The 11,081-nt window shown below is 45.7% G+C and overlaps 2 protein-coding genes across 2 annotated transcripts; one reads left to right on the forward strand and one right to left on the reverse strand.

The window, feature by feature from the left end:
- Positions 1–226: 226 nt before the first annotated feature.
- LOC123158798 (uncharacterized) lies at positions 227–4,601 on the forward strand. Its single transcript, XM_044576639.1, has 12 exons — positions 227–985; positions 1,098–1,241; positions 1,344–1,487; positions 1,602–1,848; positions 3,014–3,106; positions 3,192–3,260; positions 3,345–3,449; positions 3,546–3,659; positions 3,747–3,854; positions 3,934–4,090; positions 4,175–4,370; positions 4,467–4,601. Exons 1-12 carry the CDS (start codon positions 227–229, stop codon positions 4,599–4,601), a joined length of 2,271 nt encoding a protein of 756 aa, XP_044432574.1.
- A 2,496-nt stretch (positions 4,602–7,097) lies between these two features.
- Positions 7,098–10,353, reverse strand: LOC123158799 (uncharacterized). The gene is made up of 10 exons (XM_044576640.1): positions 10,252–10,353; positions 9,344–9,606; positions 9,102–9,257; positions 8,810–8,998; positions 8,379–8,670; positions 7,874–8,294; positions 7,582–7,777; positions 7,377–7,475; positions 7,166–7,300; positions 7,098–7,121 (listed from the first exon to the last, which is right to left on the reverse strand). The coding sequence occupies exons 3-10, from the start codon at positions 9,168–9,170 to the stop codon at positions 7,098–7,100; spliced, it is 1,425 nt and encodes a 474-aa protein (XP_044432575.1). The 5' UTR covers positions 9,171–9,257; positions 9,344–9,606; positions 10,252–10,353.
- Positions 10,354–11,081: the final 728 nt, after the last annotated feature.

The raw sequence follows: 11,081 nt of genomic DNA on the forward strand, positions 1-11,081 counted from the left end.
CCGTCTGGCCGGAGCAGGTCTATATATGTACTGCTCGCATTGGGGGGGAGGAGATTAAACGCAGAAGCAAAGCACATCTCTCCGGAGCTGGGCGGAACAGCAGGAACCCAAGGCAAAAGGTACTAGCTGTTCGTTGTTCATCTCCTGTCCATATCACCTTGGCTCCTCTCTTCTCTTCTTGGTGTTCTTACGCAAGTGTTCTTCTTGAAACAGATTTGCTGGGAGGATGGGTCGCAGACCAAGGTACTGTTCACCTGCGGCGCCGCCGGATGTGCCGTCTTCCTCTACAATGGTGGCTACGAAGAAGGTTCCCGTCCTAAACACAGCCTACAACGCGGGTATGCTTCACTCCATCGCGGGTGACTGGAACCCGAACATGAAAGTTGTGTTCAAGGGCGCGGGGATAGATGAGTTGTGCAAAATCAAGCTCCTAGGCAATAACAATCGTATCTTCTCCATGTCTCTTCTGTCACGCATAGATCCAAAAAACATGAAGATGGACATGGGGGATGGTAACTTTGTAGAGATAAATGGTAGGGAGGTTTCCAAATGCCTAGGACTAGAGCCCTGTGGTAGGAAGATAGATATTCCCGGTGGTGCTTGCTTGGCAGACCGGGGAGCCTTGCTAGCAAGGTTGCATGACATTTTAGATACACAAATGCACAAGGCATGCAAGATCCCGATTGTGGAAATAAAGAATATAGTGCAAACTGCAAGCAAGGTAGCAATAGTTGGCGCAGAGAAGGAGAAGATGATGGCGGCATGTACAATCATAGCTGCCTCGACTTTTCTTGTTCCAAAAGGAGCCCATCCGAAAATTTCGTACGAGCTGCTGCCAGTTCTTGCTGACCCAAGTCACATATCAGACTATGATTTTTGTGATTATGTGGTCGAGGGGTTGAGAGAGGCTGCAACCAAGCTGAGGGAGGATCTTCTCCATGACCCTTCTCAGTTAATCCTCCAGGGGTGTCTTGTTATACCGCAGGTTAGTTTAAGTTCTTGTTTTTGATGCATCTTTATTTTTTCCCATGATTTCATGCGGCCTCGCTTGCAAATGACAAGTTTTGCTTGCTTCTCTTGCCAAAAATGTCACACAGATAATTTTCTGTGACTACCACGAGCACGGGATGCAAGGACGTGAGGGCTTGCCACTTCCTAGGCTGGCTCACTACTCGGACACGTTCATGAGACTACAGACCAAGAAGCATGCAGCGAGGAACGGTGTGGATGCTGGCTTTGAGGTGACGTAACTAGAAAATATTCTCTTCAATGAATGCAAATTCTATCCTTTAGTATGCCGGAACTGCATGTTTAATAAATTCATTTCGATTGTTCGCATGCAGGTATCAGATGTGCCTAGATCTCCGGCATTCAATGTTGCTTCCGGGAGTGCAGCTCCAGCCCAACCGTTGAACACACCAAGCCCTGGTGTGCATGCTACGGCTGCTGGATTTGGCATGGCCCAGGACAAGGAGGTGGATCCGCAGGTGTGTTACAGCTTCTTTTTTGTTCGCTTCTGTCAAGTATTGTATGGCTAGTAGTTTTTTGCAGATCCTTCCATGCGAAAGTAGACTGACAACTCTGCGTTTGTCCATGTGTAGATTCTAGCGGCTCTAAGGGAAGCAGTGGAGAACCAGTTCAGAAAACGCGAGGAGGCATTTGTCAAGATGGTCGACGAGGCGAAAGATAAGGTACTGGAAGAAATACGCACGAAGGCAGCTGCAAAACGGCAGAGAGATCTAGAGGAAACTCTAGATGATTTCATTGAAAGGGTTAAGAGGCAAGCTCCAGTTGCTGCGGCATTTCCTAATGTGAGCCAGTCCCCGCATGTTCCAAGAAGGATGACAGGTATGCATCTGCGCAAGTGTACTTTCTGATTTTAGAAAGAATAAAGTGATTAGCGAGTATATAAAATGTGCATGCATATAGTTGTAGCAATGATGTGTTATTATTTTAAGGGTCTGGTTTAAAAATTAGTGTGCCATGCATGGATTAGTGTGCCATGCATAGGGGTGGGCACTTTGAAACCGAAAACCGAAAAACCAAACCGAATCGAACCTTTTAAACCGATTTGTCAGTTTATTCGGTGTTCGGTTTTATGGTTCGGTGTGAAAGCCGGCCACTATACGGTGTTCAGTGTCGTGTTCGGTTTTAATCGCTAACAAACCGAATTCACCGAAGAAACCGATCCGTACGTATCCTGGTTAGTATGTTCCTTTTTTAGGGGAAGGTTAGTATGTTCCTGTAATCGGTTGAACAGCCGGCAGGCCAATTTGCAATCGGCCCAACCCAGTAGTTGCTCCACAATTATTTTTCTTAAAAATCTACTCTGTAATGTACCGGTCCTGCCACATCTAAGCCGGCCGGCTGCTCAAAGGTACTTCGCTCCTGGCTTCTTCAAGTTCTGGTGTCTCGATGCATTCTACAAAAAAACTCTAATCTCTCTAATATAAGTAGTGCGTAAGGCCATGCTAATACATATCACTATGCTAATGATTAGTCCTTAATTTATTCCATTGAAATATTTTACTATTCTTTTGCATGCACGGCTAGTGAAAAGCTAGTGAATCCTTCCACCGAGTGTATGTATGTGCGTTCATGGAACTGATTGTTTTTTGCATTTTGTACAAAAGCCACCCCTTCTCATTAGTCGTGACACTTTGACTGGTGGCTGCATGTAATTCGGTTTTTTGGTTAACCAAACAAACCGAACCAATATATTTCGGTTAATATGGTTCGGTGTCTGAATTTTGTGTACTTATTTCGGTGGCAATTTCTTCAAAACCGAAATTCAAGAAAACCGAATAAACCGAACCGTATTAACCATAAAAACCGAACGCCCAGCCCTAGCCATGCATGCAGCCTAGAGGAGGAGGGGTGGTGGATGAGGCACGAGTCTGCATGGATGTGGGCCACTAGTTTGCATGCAGGATATATTCTAATACGTCGCCAACTCTGCTTAAAGCCTGGATGCTAACAAACGGAGATCTAAATCTTTGTCTTATTCAACTAGATATTGTCACCGATCTCGCAGCAACGTCACGTGAGGCGGCGCGTTCTCTCATGGCTGTTGTGGTCCGAAACGAGGATGCAAATAAGGAACATGGTATGTTTGGTCGCGATCACGCTAACATGTTCTTCCTTTTAAAAAAGCGTATATTGCAAAGGCTGATTGCTAATTATTGTTCTAGTGCCGGAAGCGGGCCAAGCTGCTCGTCAGGGCGCGGCCATTCCAACCATCGAGTCTGCACGTGGAAAAGGTTGGTGCCAGCAAAAACGTGACATTGGTGAATTCCTTTTTTTGAAGGTTAATTAATCTGCTTCACTACGTGTTATGGTTGCAGAGCCAGTGACCCCGCTTGAGTATGATGAGCCTATGGTGCCTGATGACGAGCCGGACGATAAGCCAATGATAGAAGATGTAAAAGGCAAAGGTCCTGCCATTCAATGTAAGTGATCGTTGACTTTTACATGCTAATTGCACGGCTGGTTTGGTCAGACAAAATGAATGGCCTCATGTATACAATTTTCCGACCGCTGTGCAGTGCCTCCTCGTAGATGCACGAGACAGACTACCATGCATGAGGCCCTTGGCTGTGGTGCAAGGGATCAAGTGGTGCCTGATATGATGCATCGTGGAGATACCACCATGGGCGAAGGTTAGTGTATCCAGCTCCAAACATGTGCTACTTTTTATTTTACGTTTACTTATATCGTTAATTGGAAAATGTGTGGGTCGTGTGTAGCTGTTGCGCCGGACCTGCCGAAACAACGTATTTCCACAGTCACACCGCTAGGGAACAAGAGGCTTGCCTTACCTGGAGGTGGCCAGCAGAGTAACCCACTGCCTCTAGGTGGGTTCCAAAATTCTTCCTGTTGCATGCGTGTTTAAATTGACCTTGGGCAGGACTGACATGTTCCTCTTGCGTGCAGCGGTTGTTCCAGCAATGCCACCCCAGCCACCTGCTGCACATAATTATGGCTTTTCGCCGTTTGAGCTGGAACTTCATCACTTCTTCTACCCAGACCACGTCTGCATGGATTTATATGAGACGGTCGAAATGCTTAGCGAGCCGTCCGAACTTAGCAGGTTAGTTCCCGTTCCTGTGTTCTCCGTACGGCAGAGCGCATCCTACTGGCGCATTGATAATTTACTGTTATTTGTGATTAGCAGGACTTGGTTCGAACACTTCAATCCTACTGTCCTACGCCTGGATGGTCACAAGATCAAGTACCAGTTCAGTTTGCTTGGTGAAATGCTGTACACGGGACTCGATGCATGGGTGCGTGGGTGGAATGAGAGAGAGAGTAGGATGATGGCAAGAGTACACATGCCAAACTGGAGGGGTTTGGTTCCTCCTGATGTTGTGGTTAGTTCATTGTTAGTTCAATAAAAAAGGGACTAAGTGAAGGTCCATGATTTATGTCAACTATGCTGACCTTTCAGAAAAAATTATTGTTGGCAGCTACACATGGATAGCGTCGATTCTGCCGAGACACGCGAGCTCTTGTTGGGGCTGCTTGCTGCACCAAGGCTAGGTTTTAGGCTCAGCCTGTGCCATCTGGTACGTAGACACGTGCACACACCTGTTGCTAGCTGATTGAGTGAGTGGGTCCAGCTGATATAACTAATTCTATGGTTTGCAGATTATGATGCCAGCGTGGCTCTGGCATGCTTGGAGCTTGTACGTCTTTGACATGGAGCGCAAGATACTCAATGTGCTTGATCCGTTGTACACAGATCAGACTACGCGTGTGTATGAGATAAAACATGGTAGTACGGTGCGCACGGTTGTTAGAGCTTTGAAGATTATTGGCATGATGATGGATGACGGCTGGGATATGGACATTACCAAATGGACGGTGGTCTATAACGTGGGGATGCACGTTTCGTGCAGTGGGTAAGCAACGGTACTTGTTCATTAATTATGTTGGTTCTTAATTTTCTCGAGGAGTTGATATACTTTGAAAAATGTTGGCAGGGGTGAGACACCCGGATACATTGCGTACTACGCTGACAACTTCAACGGTTTCGGCCTCGAGGAAGATGTCCCGGTTGTAAGTTCTCTTTATTAACTATTGCACTTTCATCATTTCTCTTGTTGAAAATGTGCTTAACTCACTCCTTGACTCTATTGCTTTTCATGTGCGAGAGCAGCATGGGCTTCCACAACGTCAGAAGAGAATGCTTTACGAGACATTAGCATGCCAAGGCAACACTGCTCCTCGCCCTGGCATAATGGAGATAGTTGAGGAAGAGCAAGAATAGATTTGCACCGAATGATTGCGTCATTCGGGCATCAGTTCGTTCGTGGCAAGGTGTGCCATTTTTTGTAGCTGGCTTGCAGCCGGTTTTGTCATCCCATGAGATGTGTTGGGATTGGCATTCACATTATCGCTTGAACTTGCTTAGTTGTAATTCCTATGTGGAGTGAGTTGCCATGCACGAGGGCAACTGTATTTTGTAAACACGACTTCTGGTTGCTAATCAGCCGTGACCATACATGAGTGTGTGTTGGTTTGCATTAATTTGTTTGCAACAAATGATTGAGTATGTTAGCCTAGCTAAACATGTGGAAAAGATAATGTTGTTGTTGTCTGGGCTGTACAGGGGGGGGGGGGTAGTCTCACCAGATGCGCATGTGGGGGGGGGGGTCAACATATATAAATAGTTTCCCAGCTGAGTGGTTGGGCCCACATCCTCTTAGAGAAAAGTAGCCGTTGGGCAGGTCCTGTGCTATATAATCCTCCATCCCTTCGAGCTAGCAACGACCAGAAGAGTGAGCCATGTCTTCTTCAAATTCTGCCACCTCTAGGGCGTCTTCTTCCTCAAGGCGATCGTACGCTTGTAGCTTTAGGTCTCCGGTGAGATACAGAGTTGGCCCGATGGACTACCATCTAGCTGTGCCTTGCTGGTGTAGGCAAAGGCCGAAAGCGGCCATGTGGATCTCCTGGAGTGACGACAATCCAGGCAGGAGGTACTACACACGCGCCAAGGCAAGGGTTAGTGTTTTGAAAACTCTTCTTGTTCTACTATGAGGGCTTGAGTCTTGGTCTGTCAACTTGTCTTGTGGCAATGTTGTTGCAGATGGGGGGGGTGCGAGTTCTACGCTTGGCACGATGATCCTATTGAAGATGAATTCCTGAAACAACTATTAATCGATCTGCGGGACAAGGTTTGTATGCTTGAACGGATGAATGACGAGCTCCGTTCGGAAGCAAAGACAGTCCAACATTTTCAAGAAAGAAGTCAGGAGATTGCAAAGCAAGTCCCAGCGCGAAACCTTGCCAGACAGCACAGTGGGTACGTGCTGAAAGTTGTTGTGTGTGTTCTTGTGGTGGCACTTGTTTACAAGGTGTTGTGCATGTAGATGCAGATCGGTTGGCCTTGTGAACTACCTAGATCAATTTGCGAATATTTATAAAAAATGTATCCCTGCCTTAGTGAGGCTTATGTTATTGAAGCATTCAAAGGTGAAATAATGCAATTGTTTCCGTAATGAAAGTGGCTAAATCCAGAAAATTATTCAGGTGCAGTTCTGTCTTCTTCATTTAGGTAGTAAAAAAATACATCTAGTTGGGGGAATGACTCTCAAATGATGTTCTTAAATAAGTGAAAGCATCAACCGATGCTGTTTCGAAACTGCTCGTCTTTCTAGCTGCCCTAAAGAACAAGGAACGTTCCTTTGATTGCTTCGAGTGAATCGTGTGCCGCCTTGGTTTGGTTCCCTTGCATCCGCATCAGCTCGTAAAGCATGAGGTTGCTGTGTGATGCCAACGTCTCCTAAAAATTACAGAATTGTATTGGCAAAACAGAAATGAGCAGATGTAGATGGCTTTAGTATGTTCGACTAGAAATCGAAATAATTACTTTGGTCAGCGGGATTTGTAGTCTGTCACCGTCGAAATTCCTAGCAAAGAAAGTAGCACCCAAGCCAGTTTCATCTCTAGAAAAAAAATAGATCGGCGGGCAATCAAAATCAGGGTGTAAACAGTAGCAAAACTGAAAAATAAGAGTGACTACAATGGAAAGGGAGACATACCTCTCAATTTTTTCCCGCATTATGATCGGGAATGTGCGTCCCCAGTTAGTGGAATCACAGTACCAAGAACTGAAGAAACTATGTAAACAGTTGAACAGGGCAGCATGCAGTTTGTTGCTTACAAACTCGTGCATGCTGACCCGCCTATTGCTATACACAAATGGGCCAACTGCTGGGTCTAACACAATGATCCGTTTCCGCATCATATCAAACAAATATACAGCCCATCCATCTGGAAGAATTGCTGGGATGAACCACTGCATGAAAAAGAACGTGTTACATATGTTTAGTGTTGACAAATTGCCATAAAAAATGATTTCGTAAGTGTCGTACCATTCGGCATGAAGCTGGGTTGCAAAGACCTGTTCCTTCCTGAAACCCAGTGCGAATAGATTGAACAGTCAATGGATCGGCGTTCGACAAAACAGTTGTCTGCGAAGATGATAAAAATGTGTCAGCTCTAGTAAAATGGGGTATGCATGTATGGAGCGGTAAAAAACAGTTCAATTCGAGTGGACAAGGGTGATGGGTGTCTCACAGCAAAGTCAGGCTCTATGTACTTTCTCCAGATGTTGCCAGGAGTGTCCTTAGAGCAAGACTGGTCCAGTTGGGCAAGCCTCCGAAAGATAGCAGTACATATCTCGTGTGACATTGGGTCTCCATGTGCAAGTTGTTGCTGGATTTCAATCCCTTCGATTGATATGAGCCTTGGTTTAAGGTGTAAAATCCAATTCCTACAGCAATATTAAAAAACAAATGTGGTTAGGATATACTATGAATTTGGGGGGTCGACGTAAATAATTGATGTGTTGGGTCTAGGTTTATCTTGCCTCTGCAAATTGGTCATGGATGCTGCTGACATCCAGTCTCGTATAGCCCTAAGCGCATTTTCTGGAGGGGGCGGGGGTACCGAACCAGCAACCCATGGGTCCCTCCCAAAGTTGCACTGTGCCAGGTCAATCTTCACAGGTGCTCCATCTGTTGTTGCACCAAACAAGATCGTCGTGGGTGCTGGACGGATCTCGGCATAATAAGTGACAAGGACGGCTGTTAGATCATCATACATTGACAGGATGCTGCTAGCGATGTCCATAACTATAGAATCTTGGGCTATTGGTCTCTGTTTTTGGCAAAGGTCATCTTCTCCAATGGAGGCTGGTAAACAAAGTCTCTTAGATGGACCGGACTGCATACTTGATGATAGGCTTCCATCCCTTTTCCTAGAAACAGAACTAGTAGCAGACACTTGACCTGAAAAATTGTGTAAGCTATGAGGTGGGGATGCATATGAAAAATGGTTGGGATTGTGATAACTGGGATTGTATCGAAACACACCTTCTGGCATTCCTGGTGCAGGAAGGCGTGGTCCAATCTTGGTGACTAGTGGAGTGCTTAGCTGTTCAGTTGATGGAGTTGGGGGCGGTTCGTGTATGGTTTTGTCTTCGCTCTTGAGGACACACATTTTCCGTCCGTGTGCTTTACAACATGTACACATTTCTCCGAGGCACGCCATTAGCTTGTCAGTGAATGTGAACATGTTTGATTGGAACGCTTGCCGCATTTCCGATATGTTTGCCAGGCCGCGTGCATTTTGTTCCCGGAGGAGAATGCCAAGTTTCTGTGCTGACTATGGATTTTAGTACAAAGAAAATGGAAAATCATGTTAGCAAGTTCCGACCTTTTCAGTATCAGGAGTGCAACAAAAATTTGGTTGACAAAGGAAACAAAAATATGAGAAAACCAACAAAATTGTGGATGGTACTTACTATGGTGGGGTACCGCGATCGTATATAGTTTGAAAACTCTTGCGGGCCATTCTTCGTGTAAGTAGATCGCAACATTGGCGAGCATGGAGTACTTGCTCTTTTCGGGGTGAAAGCTGGTTTGGCAATCTTTCCTGTGCCTGCAACATTTACATGTGACTCAATACCCCCTGCAGGCGTATCATCCCTGACCTGATTTCCATAAACATAGTTAGTCCTGGATGAGAAAATGAAGAAAATTTGTCTTGTGGGTTGCGTATGCCGTTGGAAAATTGAAGAATAAGTTCAAACGTACCTTGCCACCGCTGAAAGTGACTTCACCACTTGGGATGTTTACTGTGATTTGCTCGACCATCTTTTTCATTGACTCATAATCATACAAGCCTATCCTTGGTGTTACTCCGTGTTGCTTGTTTAGTAGACCGAGCTCTAAGTTGTCGAGAACAAACACCTGTTTTGCAGCAAAACATATGGGCATGAATGAATCCTGTTTTAAAAATGTAAAAAATGAATTTGTTTGCTAAAGAAATTACTTGCCTGCAGAAACAGATGGCATCCAACTATATGTATGGTTGGGTTCCTCTTTGAAACATCGGTTTTGAACTTCCTAACTGCTTGTAACAAATTCTTCAGCACATATGCCCCCCAGTTCCAATCTTTGATCTTGTTGACATCATTCAGTGCAGCCCAAAAATCTACTGATATGTAGTCATGTTTGGCGGTCGGAGCAAGCACATGTCCAATGATGAAAATCACAAAGGCAATTTTGAAACAATGCTTCTCTGTTTCCGTTGATTTTTCTGTTATGGGTGCAAGCAAGATTGATTCAGCAGCTTTTAGGCTATGTGTGCCTTTCTCACTGAATGATGCTGCTACACGCGTGTACTCGATACAAGCTTCAGATGGTTCAACGCCTTCACCTTGAATGGTTAGATTGCCACATGGGATGCCAAATACATAATTTATATTCTTGTCAACCAAACCCAACACCCCCTGTGACTCCAGGTTCAAGGAGCATGAATCTAAATCAACTCTATCCATCAAGTACGCACTGTATTTCAGATTAATCTTTTGCCATGACTTCAACTCTAACATTCCCCCAAAACCGATTTCGCTAACTAACTGTCTCTTAAATTCGCTAAACTGGGCAATTACTGAAGCAGCCTTTAGCACAGATAACCGCGAGGTGAAGCATGGTGTTCCAGCTACCCCCGTTGAACAACCTGAACCATCACCGTCGCTATCCCAATCTTCAACAGATTTGTCACAATTTTCTACACGGTTTATAACCATCGCAGCTTGTATCCCACTAAAAAGGTCTGACATTTTTATCACTCCCCTAAAAAAATGCTGTGACGATTTAGATTGAGGACGAACGAGCAAGAACACAGGAAAGAATGAACACGTCGGTGGCGAAAAACTAAGTGGGGATTTGCGTTGGTTACCTCTTCAGTGCGGAGCAGATCGCCGGCGGCTGGCGTCGCGCAGCGCCGGCAGATGAGGGGGCTCGCCGTAGTAGCACGGCTCGGCGGCGAGGCACAGGCTGCCCACCTAGATGCGTCGGAGCTGAGGTTCCGGTGAGGAAAACAGAGTGAGAAAGAACTAGGTTGGGTGGGGGAAGGAGATGACAACAGGGTGAGGTTGATGTGAGGGAATATAAAAATTGAAGACGTGACATGACTCTAAAAGTGGGACACAGAGGGCGGCGTGTAGCTGTACAACATCGCCCACAAACACTTGCTGCACCCAATACTAATTAGGGGACATGTTTTCATTAGAGCGCATGTGTACCGTGGTCAAGTGGAATGGTCAAGTGCGTGTTTAACTAAATGCTTCTAAAACTTCAAGTGTAAAGACGAGAAAATGTTGAAATGTTGCGGTAATCTGTTGACTACTGCTAATTCAGGTCATTAGGCATAACGTGGCGAGCGGGAGAACTGCCTTCCGTTCGGAAAACACTACCAACGTCATTAACGATGATTAAAAAAGGTGCACTACAGCACTAGTGTCTGTTTTATCTGGTCAGGGATTCGCCACGAAGGGACTTGTGCCTCCATTGCCTACGCAGCGGACAAGGGTCGACCACGACGTGCACATCCAGTTGGAGTGGACACGGCTCGACCACGACGTGCACGTCCCGCTGGTACAGATGAGAGAATGGCATGGTGCATCGGTGCTGCAAAGTCAAAACATGTGCGTACATGTCAGAAAGGTTGTAAGACACCCTAGGGGCTTTGCATGTGCGTGGGCCAGTGCTGGATCAATACAAGTAGAA

The sequence above is a fragment of the Triticum aestivum genome, chromosome 7B (genome assembly GCF_018294505.1).
Source record: "Triticum aestivum cultivar Chinese Spring chromosome 7B, IWGSC CS RefSeq v2.1, whole genome shotgun sequence".
In the NCBI taxonomy this organism is placed as follows: domain Eukaryota; kingdom Viridiplantae; phylum Streptophyta; class Magnoliopsida; order Poales; family Poaceae; genus Triticum; species Triticum aestivum.